The sequence below is a fragment of the Chiloscyllium punctatum genome, chromosome 3 (genome assembly GCF_047496795.1).
Source record: "Chiloscyllium punctatum isolate Juve2018m chromosome 3, sChiPun1.3, whole genome shotgun sequence".
Lineage (NCBI taxonomy): Eukaryota > Metazoa > Chordata > Chondrichthyes > Orectolobiformes > Hemiscylliidae > Chiloscyllium > Chiloscyllium punctatum.
The window spans coordinates 36,440,982-36,457,457 of NC_092741.1; the positions used below are offsets into that span (position 1 = coordinate 36,440,982).

At 43.6% G+C, this 16,476-nt stretch overlaps 1 protein-coding gene across 1 annotated transcript in view; it reads right to left on the minus strand.

Moving 5' to 3' along the window:
• Positions 1 to 16,476, minus strand: part of acoxl (acyl-CoA oxidase-like) — a 392,592-nt gene that overhangs the window by 127,341 nt on the left and 248,775 nt on the right. The window contains exon 13 of the mRNA XM_072551478.1: positions 5,602 to 5,691. Coding sequence (XP_072407579.1) covers positions 5,602 to 5,691 — 90 coding nt within the window. The remainder of the gene's footprint in view (positions 1 to 5,601; positions 5,692 to 16,476) is intronic.

Here is a 16,476-nt window from a genome sequence, read left to right on the forward strand (position 1 = left end):
TGTGAATACATCAGCGTATCATGGTAAGAAATGCCAGATGGTATTTCTGATTCACTGGGAACATTATAAGTTTGTGCAAGGACAAAACTGGTGAAGCATTCATGTGTTCTAGCTTGAGAGGGAGCTGATGAGAGGTATTAAAATACCCTGCAGAGTCTTTCACAAGCAGAGTAAACAGGTTATATAAGGTAAAGGAAAGACAAATTAGTACATCATCTACGACTGAAACAAGTTTTATAGGCAGAGTTTTGTCTGAACCGGTAGATAATGAGTTCAACTCCAAACACATCTGCACCTAATCCATACAGGTATTCCAGTGCAACACTTGGTTGCACGACCGAAGATGAAACATTAAATCCTCTCAGGCGAACAGCATCAATTTGGTGGCATCTTTAGAAAAGAACATTTCCCATTGCATTTGAAGAATAATAATCAAACAAAATTTGACACTAAATTGTGGAATGTCTACAGTGTGGATGCAGGCCATTAGGCCCATTAAGTCCACACTGACTCTCCAAAGAGCATCCCAGTCACACCAACCCCATTCCACTAACCTTGCATTCTCCATGGCTAATCCACCTAACCTACACATCACTGGACACTATGGGGCAATTTAGCATGGCCAATCCATACCTAGGTATTTTAACCTGACTGTGAATCCTCTTGCAAGGATTCTCTTGCCTTGAAGAAGTTTTCCTCCTCTCTCTACAAGAATCTCAGGGAGTCCCTCTCCCACCGCAACTCCTAAGTCATTTCCTCTGCCCTGAAGCTCTTCAACCATGTCTTGAAACAGACTTGCTACCACAGCCACATTTGCTTCCTCATTTCCCCTTCCCCCACCTCACCCCAGTTCCAAACTTGCAGCTCAGCACTGTCCCCATGACTTGTCCTACCTGCCTATCCTCTTTTCCACCTATCCACTCCACCCTCCTCCCTGACCTATCACCTTCATCCCCTCCCCCATTCACCTATTGTACTCTATGCTACTTTCTCCCCACTCCCACCCTCCTCTCATTTATCTCTCCACCCTTCAGGCTCTCTGCCTGTATTCCTGTTGAAGGGCTTTTGCCCGAAACATCGATTTTCCTGCTCCTCGGATGCTGCCTGAACTGCTGTGCTTTTCCAGCACCACTAATCCACATGCCTGCACATCTTTGGACTGCGGGACGAAACCAGAGCACCTAGAAGAAACTCCCACAGACATTGAGAGAATGTGCACACTCCACACAGACAGTCACCTGAGGGTGGAACTGAATCTGGGTCCCTGGCGCTGTGAGGCAGCAGTGCTAACCACTGGGCTACCGTGTATTCTAAAGTGCTAACAGTGAGGGCAAAGAAGCAGGTGACTCTCTGGCTTCTTCATGCTGAATAACAATGTCCCAAACAGTTCGAGGAAGGAGGATGGAGGGTAGAGTGACCAACTTCATTAAAAGCTACAGGTAGGTCAAAAAGAATGAGGAGGGATAGTTTATCACAGTCACAATAACACATGATTAAACACATGATTTTAATGAGGACCATTTTAGTGCTGTGGCTGGGAGCAAAAATCCAAATCGAAGTATCGAACATGGGGCTGGGAGAAAGATACATGTGGATCTGGAAGTGACAACATGCTTATTTAAAGCTGCCATGGCACTTTTACTAAGAAGAAGATGGATGTTCTTTTGGACAATATTTATCCCTCAGCCAATATATCAACAGCAGGTCATATGGCAATCATCATTTACATTTTTCTGTGAGGGACCTGGTTGTGTGCAAATTGCTTGTCCCATTCGGACATTAAAACAACAGAATACATTGCAAAAGTACTTAATTGACTATGAAGTACCTTGTATAAATGTGAGGTTTTTATTTCTGTCGAAATGGCTTAGGTATTAAAACTTTCATTTGCAACTCTGTAAAGTTGTCACATTGTGTTTCAAATTCGATATTTTCCAGATAGTTAACAAGACTGCTACTTCACAACTGTTCGTTGCAGTAGGATGTTGCAGAGATTGATGCCAATTAATTAATATTCTATAGGCTTCTTTACAAAGATGTATTGATTTCTGATTAAATTCACATTCAGCGCATGTTTTGAAACTCCACTTCCTATTGAAACAATAGGCTGAATTTTAACTCCCAACAATAGATGGGATGGAATCATGCCAGAGATTGAAATGCAAACTTTTTCAGCTGGAACCAAACCTGAATAGTCAGCAGGCTTTGTGCGTGGGAAATCATGTCTCACGAATTTGATTGAGTTTTTTGAACAAGTAACAAAGAGGATTGATGAGGGCAGAGAGGTAGATGTGATCTATATGGACTTCAGTAAGGCTTTCAACAAGGTTCCTCATGGGGGACTGGTTAGCAAGGTTAGATATCACGGAATACAGGGAGAACTAGCCATTTGGATACAGAACTGGCTCAAAGATAGAAGACAGAGGGTGGTGGTGGAGGGTTATTTTTCAGACTGGAGTCCTGTACTACAAGGTGTACTACAAGGATTGGTGCTGGGTCCACTGCTTTTCCTCATTTGCATAAATGATGTGGATGTGAACATAGGAGGTATAGTTAGTAAGTTTGCAGATGACACCAAAATTGGAGGTGTAGTAGACAGTCAAGAAGGTTACCTCAGATTACAAAAGGATCTTGATCAGATGGGCCAGTGGATTGAGGAGTGGCAGATGGACTTTAATTTAGATAAATGCGAGGTGCTGCATTTTGGGAAAGCAAATCTTAGCAGGACTTATACACTTAATGGTAAGGTCCTAGGGAGTGTTGCTGAACAAAGAGACCTTGGAGTGCAGGTTCATAGCTCCTTGAAAGTAGAATTGCAGGTAGATAGGATAGTGAAGAAGGCGTTTGGTATGCTTTCCTTTATTGGTCAGAGTATTGAGTACAGGAGTTGGGAGGTCATGTTGCGGCTGTACAGGACATTGGTTAGGCCACTGTTGGAATATTGTGTGCAATTCTGGTCTCTTTCCTATCGGAAGAATGTTATGAAGCTTGAAGGGGTTCAGAAAAGATTTACAAGGATGTTGCCAGGGTTGGAGGATTTGAGCTATAGGGAGAGGCTGAACAGGCTGGGGCTGTTTTCCTTGGCGTGTCGGAGGCTGTGGGGTGACCTTATGGGTGTTATAAAATCATGAAGGGTATGGATAGGGTAAATAGACAAAGTTTATTTCCTGGGGTGGGGGAGTCTAGAACTACAGGGCATAGGTTTAGGGTGAGAGGGGAAAGATTTAAAAGGGACCTAACAGGCCACTTTTACACGCACAGCATGGTGCATGTATGGAATGAGCTGCCAGAGGAAGGAGTGGAGGGTGGTACAATTACAGCATTTAAAAGGCATCTGGATGGGAATATGAATAGGAAGGATTTAGAGGGATATGGGCTAAGTGCTGGCAAATGGGACTAGATTGGGTTGGGATATCTGGTTGGCATAGACGAGTTGGACCGAAGGGTGTGTTCCCGTGTTGTACATCTCTATGACTCTATGAATGGGGACCAATCTGCTTATGTTTAGTAACTCAATTATATTACAGTTGTGTTCCTTCATTTTTACCACAGGTGGCCACGTTTCCCCAGCTTTGGGAAACTCAGACGCTTAAAGTAGGCAAGACAAACTAAATCCACAAAGTAAATGCCTTTAGAACACTGCTCATAGGACAAATCCAAACACACTGACCTGTATAAGCACCACGTCCGATTCTTTCTTACTGGAAATTACTATTACATCCCACTTACCCTCTCCACACCACTGTAGCACCCATTCTGCATTTGGCTACTCCCAATCCTGTGAGTGGGGACCCACAATGGATCTCTCTCACTCTTCCTTAATATACACAGGCCTTATGAAGCAGGCTTCCCACCCTGAAGGTTTCCAGCACCTTTGTGCCGGAACCCCAAGAACAAGAGCCGGAGTAAAATCTGAGGGCAAGGGTGTATTTTCTGAAGGTCTCAGGGGTTTGAGGACCAACAAGTAACCAACATTACCTCCTCAGGGAGAACTGTACTTCGAGCAGGTAATATGGCAAAGGCTGTTCAGATGGCCAGGACCAAAGACCCAGGCAGGGAGGTGAATCCTGCTTGTCAATAACTGGCAGCTCTTTAACTCACTGACATCTCTGAAGAGACTGTGGAATGACAGCTGCTGGAGTTCTAGATCAAATTCTGGCGTGACTGTGGCTGCAATTGCTAGTCAGAGGTGGGTATTCTGCAATAAGAAATGCAAATACTGGCTTATCAAAGCCTGTCCACTAACTGGAGTATGATTAGATACTCTCCAGTTGCCTGGATGAGTGTAACTCAAGCAGCACTCAAGAAGCTCAATGTCATAGAGTCATAGAGATGTACAGCATGGAAACAGACCCTTCGGTCCAACCCGTCCATGCCGACCAAATATCCCAACCCAATCTAGTCCCACCTGCCCGCACCCGGCCCATATCCCTCCAAACCTTTCCTATTCATATACCCATCTAAATGCCTCTTAAATGTTGCAATTGTACCAGCCTCCACCACTTTCCAGGAAAAAGCAGCCCACCTGCATGGAATCCCACAGACAGACATTCACTGATCCACAGAAGTATACGTGTGCCATCTGCAAGATGCAATGCAACAACATATCTCCTTTGTCAGCATTATCCAGAATCCACAACTATCTAGCGGGACAAATGCAACAGACACTTATGAACACCACCACTTGCAAGGTCCTGTCCAGGACGCACACCATCCTGATTTTAAATCTGTCACTAATCCTTCACTGTCACTGGGTTAAAATCCTGAATATCTCTCCCTAACAACAGTGTGTCATGTGTATCAACCACATGAACTGCAGTGGGTCAAGAAGGCAGCTCAACACTACATTTTCAACAGCACTGAAGGGAGGGGCAATAAATGCTGGCCCAGACAGTGATATCCACATCTCATGAAAGAGCACATTTTTAGAAATTCCTATTCCATGGGGGAGTCAGCACATTCAGGAGACAAGAATAAATTAGCAAAACAAAATCAATTAATTTAGAGTTCATTAATGAACATATCTTATCCTTACCCTCTTCACAGGACATGCATATTTTAGTGATGCAGATAGTAAATGGGAGAAATAGGTATAAAAATGTTGCTTATTCGGATGTTGTATTAGCAATTACAATGCTGGGTCTAATGATATTCAGCATCTATATGGCAATAGTAAAATGTATCTCTATGTTGGTAACTATTAAAAATGCTTCTTATTTCTAAAGAAACCTCAAAGCTCTAACAATCATTCAAAGAAGAATAAGCACTCTGTATGAGTGTGTCAAAGGAAAATGTGTTGACTTTACTGCAACGATCTCCACCACAATTAATTTAATTCTGCCCACAGCAGTTTACATGAATCAGTCTACAGTGAAGACCAAAGACAGTGAAAGAATAAAGCAACAAGTTGAAGGACCAACTTTAGAATCCAAGGGCAATCCTATCAATTTGTTAGTATGACTGATCAGAACACAAATAGGGAATAAAGATGTCTCCGGAGATTTATTTCATTTTCAGAAAAATACAAGTCAAAACTGGAAGCTCAGGTAACCGAGCAGTAAAGGCAGAATACTACACAGAGCAGTGTTTAATTTATCTTACCTGTAGCATCACAACATTGTCACCCTCAAAGGTTACAAATACATCAGAGTCACATTTCAGCCCAGGGATACGGTTCTCCATCATATAACCCTGGAACAAAGCAATTGAACAACTTCAATTCATATAACATTGAAATAAGACAAGCTTTGCGAAGTAAACTAGACAACATTAGACAAAAAAATGCTTCCTGATTTTATGAAACAAACTGAACCTCAAAAACATGGATTGATGAACGGATAACAGAAAATGCTAGAGAAACTCAGCAAGCTTGGCAGCATTTATGGAAAGAAAGACACAATGTTTTGAGTGAAACAGTCTTCCAAAGAACGAGGAAATGTTATTATTTGACTGGTGCGCTGCTTTAGTCAAACTTTGTCAAGCTGGAGTACAGGTCTAGGAGGCCAAACAGTGTTCTGTTTTGTAAGTTGCAACTGTCCCCATTATTTAGATATTTTTGTATTAAAAACCACTACTTGACCAAATTAGCAGGTAGACAACCAGTGGCCTATGTTGTACAATATTTCTGAAGGAGTTAATTTTCACAGAGCTCCACCCATTCTGTTGAAGCCACACAGTCTGTGGAAACGATGTCTTCTTAGCGAGTAGATATATTATGTATAGCACTGAGTGTCATAACAAGTATGCCTGACCTGTAAAGTATTTGTTCTTATTGCTACATACCATAAACCATCTTATTAACTAAGAACAATGTCTCTTTTGTAGGGATATATCCTCTACACGCACTAGACATTTGACAGGCTCTGGACAAAGTATAGACAGGGCAAGATTGGTGACAACCCTTCATTTGAACCACATAATGACAGAAGTGGCACATGTTTCAGAGTACTGGAAGGGACATTCAGGGTGATACCACAGTCTACGCTTTGTCACCTTCACAAGGTCAATTTCCTCCTCTGCAATTGATGATGCGTTTTATTTGAATGGCAGTCAGCCTTTTATCTGTTTAAAGAAACAACCTGCATTTATTTGGAGCCATTCATGACACCAGGACATCCCAATCTCAAATCCTTTCTGTAATGCAGGAAACATGATAATGAATTTACAAACAATAGGTTTCTGTAAATAGTAATGTAATAAGAGACAGATCGTTTGTTCTTGAAATATTGATTGAGAAATACATGTTGGATGGTATACTGGGCTAACTTCCCTGCTCTTTGATTAGATTAGATTCCCCTACAGTGTGGAAACAGGCCATTCCACCCAACAAATCCACACCAACGCTCTGAAGAGTAACCCACCCAGGCCCATTTCCCTCTGACTAACGCACCTAACACTATGGGGCAATTTAGCGTGGCCAATTCATCTGACCTGTACATCTTTGGACTGTGGGAGGAAACTGGAGCACCCTGAGGAAACCCACACAGACACGTGGAGAATGTGCAAACTCCACACAGACAGTCGCCCGAGGTTGGAATTGAACCTGGGTCCCTGGCGCTGTGAGGCAGCAGTGCTAACCATTGAGCCACCTCATCTTCAAAACAGTGCCCTGGAATCTTTCACAACACCTTAGAGGGCAGATGGACTCCTTTCTTTATTCAGCAAAAGGCCACAAGCAGTTTATACGAGCTACTAAAAGGTAGTTTGCAAGGAATTTTTCTTTAGTTGGTGGATGTGGAAAAGATGTTCCCTTTTCAAAGTGAGTCCAAAGGGAGATGATGGCCAAGTGGCATTATCGATGGACTGTTAATCCACAGTCTCAGGTAATGATCGGGGGACCCAGTTCAAATCCTGCCACAGTAGATAATGGAATCTGAATATAATGAAAATCTGGAATTAAGAGTTGTAATGATGACCATATAGTGACTGTTGGAAAAACACATCTGGTTCACTAATGCCCTTTAGGGAGGCAAATTGCTGTCCTTACCTGGTCTGGCTGACCTTTGACCACAGTAAAGTAGTTGACTCTTAACTGTCCTACGGGCAACACATGCTGGTCTAGCCAGCGGTGCCCTGATCCTGTGAATGAATAAAAAAAGAGATGGTTTTGTCCCTTTAGGACAGAGATGAGGAAAATGTTAAAATTCTCAGCATCAGAAGGTAGTGGAGGTGAGGTTGCTGAATATTTTTAAAAGAGAAGTGAACAGGTTTTTGCCTCACAAGGGGATCAAAGGGGATAGATGGAAATGTGGAATTCAAAACAAGATCAGCCATGATCTTATTACAGAGTAATCTCGATTATCTGAACAACATGGGTGGGGAGTATTTTGTTTGGATAATTGAATGTTTGGATTGTCAAATGCCGGATACCATGGTTTAGCCTAGCAACAGGACCTTGCGAACTTGTCCGGATAATCCGAAATTTGGATAATCGAATGCTGTATAATTGAGATTTCTTTGTAAATGGTGGAGTAGGTTTGAGTGGCAAATGGATTCTGGATTAGTGGTGCTGGAAGAGCACAGCAGTTCAGGCAGCATCCGATGAACAGTAAAATTGACGTTTCGGGCAAAAGCCCTTCATCAGGAATACAGGCAGAGTGCCTGAAGGGTGGAGAGATAAGTGAGAGGAGGGGGGTAGGGAGAAAGTAGCATAGAGTACAATAGGTGAGTGAGGGAGGGGATGAAGGTGATGGATCAGGGAGGAGGGTGGAGTGGATAGGTGGAAAAGAAGATAGGCAGGTAGGACAGGTCATGGGGACAGTGCTGAGCTGGAAGTTGGGAACTGGGGTGAGGTGGGGGAAGGGGAAATGAGGAAACTGTTGAAGTCCACATTGATGCCCTGGGGTTGAAGTGTTCCGAGGCAGAAGATGAAGTGTTCTTCCTCCAGGCGTCTGGTGGTGAGGGAGTGGCGGTGAAGGAGGCCCAGGACCTCCATGTCCTCGGCAGAGTGGGAGGGGGAGTTGAAATGTAGGGCCACAGAGCGGGGTGGTTGATTGGTGCGGGTGTCCCGGAGATGTTCCCTAAAGCGCTCTGCTAGGAGGCGTCCAGTCTGCACTATCAGTCCTTTTGCCCCTCCTTAATTAGATTAGATTACCCACAGTGTGGAAACAGGCCCTTCGGCCCAACAAGTCCACACCGACCCGCCGAAGCGCAACCCACCCACACCCCTATACCTAACACTCGGGGCAATTTAGAATGGCCAATTCACCTGACCTGCACATCTTTGGACTGTGGGAGGAAACCCACACAGACACGGGGAGAATGTGCAAACTCCACACAGTCAGTCGCTTGAGGCGGGAATTGAACCTGGGACCCTGGTGCTGTGAGGCAGCAGTGCTAACCACTGTGCCACCCTTAATAAAGAGCCTATTTTCTAATACCTTGTCAGTTCTGAAGAGTCATACCAAACTACAACATTTAACTGTTTCTCTCTCCACAGATACTGACAGACCTGCTAAGTTTCTCCAGCATTCTCTGTGTTTGTTTCAGGTTTTGATCACCTGTAGTATTTTGCTTACCATCTGGGTTGGTGAACAATCCGCATCCCCTTCCAGTTTAAAATGCAGTTGCATAACTCCAGAATTTCCTCCCTAAGCCTCTCCATCTGGCACACCACTCTCATCACCTTTAAGACCTATCTATTGGACAAGACTTTTGTCCTAATATCTTCCTCTCAAGGCTTGGTTCCATATTTGGTCATGTTTGTGTGAAGTGCACTGATATGTTTTGCTATGTTAGGCATTATATTAATCCAAGACACAACTGTAATGGCAAAAAACAGATTTGTAAAGTAGAAGCGTTCTAATGTAAAGAAGTTAAAGCAGGTTGCAGAAGAATTTTAGGAGAAGCTGGATGCAAAATTGAAGACTTCCACACAAGACCAAGTACGATAATAGAGGGTAAACAACAGCTGAGTTCTGTGGTTAGTTACATAAGACATATGTTTCCTTAGAATTTGAAATCAGTCCAAATATACCTACAAAAAGTACAATGAATGTGTAGGAGTAGGGGAGCTAGGAGATTGGAATGTTCCTTACCCCTTGTCTGGTTTAACCTTGAGAAAAGAGTGATAAAACAAATCCTGAAAATAACCCAAACAGAACTATGCCAGCTTCTGTAAAGTTTATACAGCTTGTCCTGTAGAAATTCACCCTCATTATTTTTATTCCAATCAGCTACCAGTTTCATTATCTGCTAGAATTTTCACGTGACAAAGCCCGGTGCACGACATCACATCGTCACAGTTTAGTGAAAGCAAACTGAGCTGAGCCAAGAAAAAAATAAAAACAGAAAGTGCTGCAGAAACTCAGCAGGTTTGACAGTATCTGTGCTAAAGAAAATAGAGTTATTGTTTTGAGACCAATATGACTCTTCTGTTTTTCTCTCTCCCCACAGATGCAGCCAAACCTTCTACATTTCTCCTGCATTTTTTGTTATAGTTCAGATTTTCAGCTTCCACAGCATTTTGCTTTCAGAGTCATAGAGATGTACAGCATGGGAACAGACCCTTCGGTCCAACTCATCGATGCCGACCAGATATCCTAACCCAATCTAGTCCCATTTTCCAGCACTTAGCCCATATCCCTCTAAACTTCTCCTATTCATATTCCCATCCAAATGCCTTTTAAATGTTGCAGTTGTACCAGCCTCCACCACTTCCTCTGGCAGCTCATTCCATACACGTACCACCCTCTATGTGAAAAAGTTGTCTCTTAGGTCTCTTTTATATAAAGAACAAAGAAAATTTACAGCCTAGGAACAGGCCCTTCGGCCCTCCAAGCCTGAGCCGATCCGAATGTACTGTCTAAACCTGTCGGTCAATTCCTAAGCAGTTGTATCCCTCTGCTCTCCACCTTCTCATGCATCTGTCTAGACGCATCTTAAATGAATCTACCATGCCTGCCTCTACCACCTCTGCTGACAACATGTTCCAAACGCCCGCCACCCTCTGTGTGAAGTACTTGCCGCGTATATCCCCCTTAAACTTTCCACCTCTCACCTTAAACTTTCCCTTCTCACCCTAAACCTATGCCCTCTAGTTCTGGAGTCCCCCACCCCAGGGAAAAGACCTTGTCTATTTACCCTATCCATCCCCCTCATGATTTAACAAACCTCTATAAGGTTACCCCTCAGCCTCCAACACTCCAGGGAAAACAGCCCCAGCCTATTCAACCTCTCCCCATAGCTCAAACCCTCCAACCCTGGCAACATCCTTGTAAATCTTTTCTGAACCCTTTCAAGTTTCACAACATCTTTCCGATACGGTTGACCAGAATTGCAAGCAATATTCCAAAAGTGGCCTAACCACTGTACAGTCCTGTACAGCCTCAACATGACTTCCTAACTCTTATACTCAATGTTCTGACCAATAAAAGAAAGCATACCAAATGCCTTCTTCACTATCCTAGCCACCTGTGATTCTACTTTCAAGGAACTATAAACCTGCACTTTTATATAAAGCCAAGGAAGATTAAGTTAAATTTGATATTTCTATTGAACTTGTTTTTTGGCCTATATTGAAGCAATTGCCACACTACGTATTACAGAGTCTTGATTATCCATCAATAGTATTAATCACCAAGAACGTGGATTGCTAGGGGAACATATTAACTGACCTTCAATATATTCAGGGAAACATTATGCTTAGAAACTTGTCCAATGGATCATAAAATTAGCGATTACAAAATAGCTCCAGTCTTTAATTAGCTCTAATCATAAGCAATCTCACAGAACAGTCCTCCTTACAATCAGAGTGGGTGGGCGGGGTTGGGGGGGCATGGAGTGGAGGAGTGCAAGAGAGAGACAGAGAAAGATAGAGTGTGAGAGAGAGAAATAGACACAAAATTCTGCACAATATTCATGCTGCAGAAAATCTATTTACACCCAGCAATAGCTACTTCAATGACACTTTCTTGTGCAACTTGATTATCAAGAATATCGGTTCAATCAGTACACACTTTTGTGATAATCACTAGTTAGAATGACAGTCATGACATTGATTTGCCAACTGGGAACAAACTTAATGCAGAGAAGGTGTTCAAAGGTCATACGAGGTGCTCGCAGAAAGGTAAGCAACTCCAGGACGTTAATGAGGCCCAGATTGACTACTCAGCTACCGAGGGCAGGGCTCCTTGTTGCGTCCTGTGGTAAAAGGAAATTCTTAGCAGATTAGTAACTGGAATTTTTTTTACCATTTCATGTGGTGCTGAGCACTATGACTCAATCAATATCTTCCAGTAAATCAGGTGTCTATAAGAACACAAACAAACTGAGACAAAGCATGCACAAATGCCTATTTTAAATAAATGAACAGTTTTTTCAGAAAAGCACATTATGCACATTAAGAGAAAATGCAGCTAAGTCTGCCCTTTGTGTGACTTTGATGAGGATTTGTTATTTTGAATGGAAATGGTCCTGTTATGGCATAGTGGTAGTGTCCCCATCTTTGAAGTAGGGGCCCAGGTTCAAGTCCCACTTGCTCCAAGGGTGTGCCAGAATATCTCTGAACAGATTGATTAGAAAATACCTAAAATGTTGGTAGGTGCCATGTAGCAATGCTTGTAGTTACTCTGGGCCAAAGCTTGTTTATAGCAATATGGTAGTTTAAGCCATGTTGAGGAAAATAACAGGGTTAGCAATTCACTAGGCTAAATACCATTTTAGGAACAGTAAACTTCACACAGACAGGTGGGAGAGATTCCATCCAGAGTGAGACACAGCCTGAGAGACTATATAGTCCAGGGAATTTGGAGGCAATGTAGAAAGTCAATGCAGAGGGGAAGAGGTGCTTTTTGCTTGAGCTTTTTGGCTCACCATTTATAAGGTTTTAGAAACACGATGAACTGATGGATCAGGAGCTCAGCACAAAACAGTGATTTAGTGACTGTAACATGGTCAGCCAGGTGGACCTTGTAGAATGTGACTTCTCTGACGGACACAGCTAACAGCCCCAATCAGGGAGCCCTGGCTGACAGATATTAACAGGGATGCTGGAGGTTCTGTTTACTCTGATGGCTGGCTCTGAAGATGCTGGACCAACGTCAAGTATTATATGTGTGCGAAGGGTGATCTGGTGATAGGATACCAGCCTCTGTGGAGTTATCTCAGTAGTGGTGAGAGAAAAAAAAAACACTCCTGAAGAAATTCGCTCGCAACAGTCATCCTTGAGTTAGGACAAGCATTTCCGGCATCATGCTGCTACTTGGGAAGTTTGACTCATTCAATACTGCTGTTGAAACCTGGGCCCAGTAGGTGGAAAGAATACGTTACTTCTTCCAGGTAAATGACATTGGGAGAGATGAACAGCAACAAGTAGGTCTCCTGACAGCTTGTACACCCGCAGCTCAGGAGCCAAACCTTCCCTGAGGCACAAGATATTGAAACATTTCAAGAGTTGATGCATTTAGTGAAGGAATTTTATGATCCAAGCCTCCTCTAATTATGAGACAATGTTGGCTTTACTTGGCAATTTGAGAACCAATGGAATCCACGCGGGATTTTTGACAAGTTCAAGATAACTGGCAGAGGCATGTAACTTTGGTTTAATCCTGAATGAGATGCTGTGATACCATTTGTTATGTGGGATTAATGACGTAAATACGCACAAGTCCCTAATAGATGAAGAGCAACTGGACTTCAAACAGGTACTACAACTGGCTTTCTCATTAGAAAATGCAGCAAGTGAAACTTATGAGTTGTTGGGAAAGCTGATGGAAGTGGACACCTTCACCAGTCCGACTGAGCTTGGGGGATACCACTTGAGTGCAGGTAATTGCATAGCCACACTCACTTCATATCCTGAACTGAGGGACTCTAGGTCAGCTCATAGCAAAATCCCAAAACAAAGCCAAGCCTTGGCCAAATGGTTAATGTTTTCTTCAGAAGCCGCGCCAACAAGCCATTGCAGTTGCTGCCAGTATACAGACTTGAAACAGCAAAAGAGTCGCCCTAGCCTGAATCGAATAAAAGAACACATAGGCCGATATCCGGGACAGTGCACACCCTGGAAAGCCCATTTACATCTGGCTTGGAACAGTTAAATTGTTCAGCAACATTCAAATCAGAACCATTCAAAATAAACGTCTGGTCACCCGATTCTAATTGAGGTTGATACTGGGGCAGTTGTATCAGTGATTCTGCAAACAGTCTTTAACACAATTCAGTCTGGACTCCAACCCTTAAGTCTGCATCAGATCTCGGGTAGCCTGAAAAGCTATACCGGGGAACTTTTACAGATTAAGGGCACAACTTTGGTTCCGGTCTCTTAGGAGAAGCAGCTGGTTCAGTTACCACTGATTGTAGTGAAAACATAGAACATAAACATAGAAGAATATAGCGCAGTACAGGCCCTTTGGCCCTCGATGTTGCGCCGATCCAAGCCCACCTAACCTACACTAGCCCACTATCCTCCATATGCCTATCCAATGCCTGTTTAAATGCCCATAAAGAGGGAGAGTCCATCACTGCTACTGGCAGGGCATTCCATGAACTCACGACTCGCTGAGTAAAGAATCTACCCCTAACATCTGTCCTATACCTACCACCCCTTAATTTAAAGCTATGCCCCCTCATAATAGCTGACTCCATACGTGGAAAAAGGTTCTCACGGTCAACCCTATCTAAACCCCTAATCATCTTGTACACCTCTATCAAGTCACCCCTAAACCTTCTTTTCTCCAATGAAAACAGCCCCAAGTGCCTCAGCTTTTCCTCATACGATCTTCCTACCATACCAGGCAACATCCTGGTAAACCTCCTCTGCACCCGTTCCAGTGCCTCCACATCCTTCCTATAGTATGGCGACCAAAACTGCACACAATACTCCAGATGCGGCCACACCAGAGTCTTATACAACTGCAACATGACCTCAGGACTCCGGAACTCAATTCCTCTACCAATAAAAGCCAGTACGCCATATGCCTTCTTCACCGCACTATGTACCTGGGTGGCAACTTTCAGAGATCTGTGTACATGGACACCAAGATCTCTCTGCTCATCCACACTACCAAGTATCCAACCATTAGCCCAGTACCCCATCGTTTTGTTACTCTTACCAAAGTGAATCACCTCACACCTAGCTCCATTTGCCACCTTTCTGCCCAGCTCTGCAGCTTATCTATATCCCGCTGTAACCTGACACATCCTTCCTCACTGTCCACAACTCCACTGACTTTCGTATCATCCGCAAACTTGCTCACCCAACCTTCTAGCCCCTCCTCCAGGTCATTTATAAAAATGACAAACAGCAATGGTCCCAAAACAGATCCTTGCGGAACACCGCTAGTAACTGCACTCCAAGATGAACCTTTACCATCAACTACTACCCTCTGTCTTCTTCCAGCCAGCCAATTCCTAATCCAAACCTCCAACTCACCCTCAATGCCATACCTCCGTATTATTTGCAGTAGACTACCATGGGGAACCTTATCAAACACCTTACTAAAATCCATATACACCACATCTACCGCTTTCCCCTCGTCTACCTCCTTAGTCACTTTCTCGAAGAATTCAATAAGGTTTGTGAGGCACGACCTGCCCTTCACAAAACCATGCTGACCATCCTTGATCACATTATTCCTGTCCAGATGTTCATAAATCCTATCCCTTACAATTCTCTCTAAGACTTTGCCCACAACAGAAGTGAGACTCACCGGCCTATAGTTACTAGGGTTATCCCTACTCCCCTTCTTGAACATTTGCTATCCTCCAGTCTTCTGGCACTATTCCTGTAGACAACGAGGACATAAAAATCAAGGCCAATGGCTCTGCAATCTCCTCCCTTGCTTCCCAGAGAATCCTAGGATAAATGCCATCAGGCCCAGGGGACTGATCTATTTTCACCCTTTTCAGAATTTCCAACACCTCTACCCTACATACCTCAAAGCCATCCATTCTAATTACTTGTGACTCAGTATTCACATCGGCAACAATGTCCTGTTCCTGAGTGAATACTGATGAAAAGTATTCATTCAGTATCTCCCCAATCTCTTCAGCCTCCAAACACAACTTCCCACTACAATCCTTGACTGGACCTATTCCTACCCTAGTCATTCTTTTATTCCTGACATACCTATAGAAAGCCTTAGTGTTTTCCCTAATCCTACCAACTAAGGACCTTTCATGTCCCCTCCTTGCTGCTCTTAGCTCTCTCTTCAGATCCTTCCTGGCTACCTTATAACACTCAAACGCCCCAATTGAACCTTCACGCCTCATCTTTACATAGGCTGCCCTCTTCCCTTTAACAAGGGATTCCAATTCCTTATTAAACCATGACTCCCTCGCATGACCCTTTCCTCCCTGCCTGACAGGTACATACTTATCAAGGACACTCAATAGTTGCTCCTTGAACAAGCTCCACATATCAATTACGCCCTTGCCTTGAAGCCTACTTTTCCAAGCCACGCATCCTAAGTCATGCCTCACCGCATCATAATTTCCCTGCCCCCAGCTATAACTCTTGCCCTGCAGTGCACACTTATTCCTCTCCATCACTAGAGTAAAAGTCACCGAATTGTGGTCACCCCAAAGTGCTAACCTACCTCTAATTCTAACACCTGGCCTGGTTCGTTACCCAGAACCAAATCCAGTATGGCCTCACCTCTTGTTGGCCCAAAAGCTCTGGCCCAAACTTTATGGGGCAAAATTAGTGAGAAAGGTTCACAACATTTTTCGATTAGAAAATGGCTGCCTGGGTGAAGTCCTAATTAAATACCTGAACGCTTTCCAGGAAGGTCTCGGGACTATCAAAGAAGCTAAGACTACTTTGCATGTTGACCAGGAATCAGTTCCATGATTCTGCAAGGTCCGCCCTGTGCCAATTGCCTTATGGGCTAAAGTCGAGGCAGAAATCAGAAGGTTGCTAAGTGAAGGGAACAGTTTATAGAATGGGCAGCACCTGTTGTACCAATTGTGAAGCCCAAGGGATCAGTTTGGCTTTTTGGGGATTCTAAACAAACAGTAAACCACTTCTCACAGCTG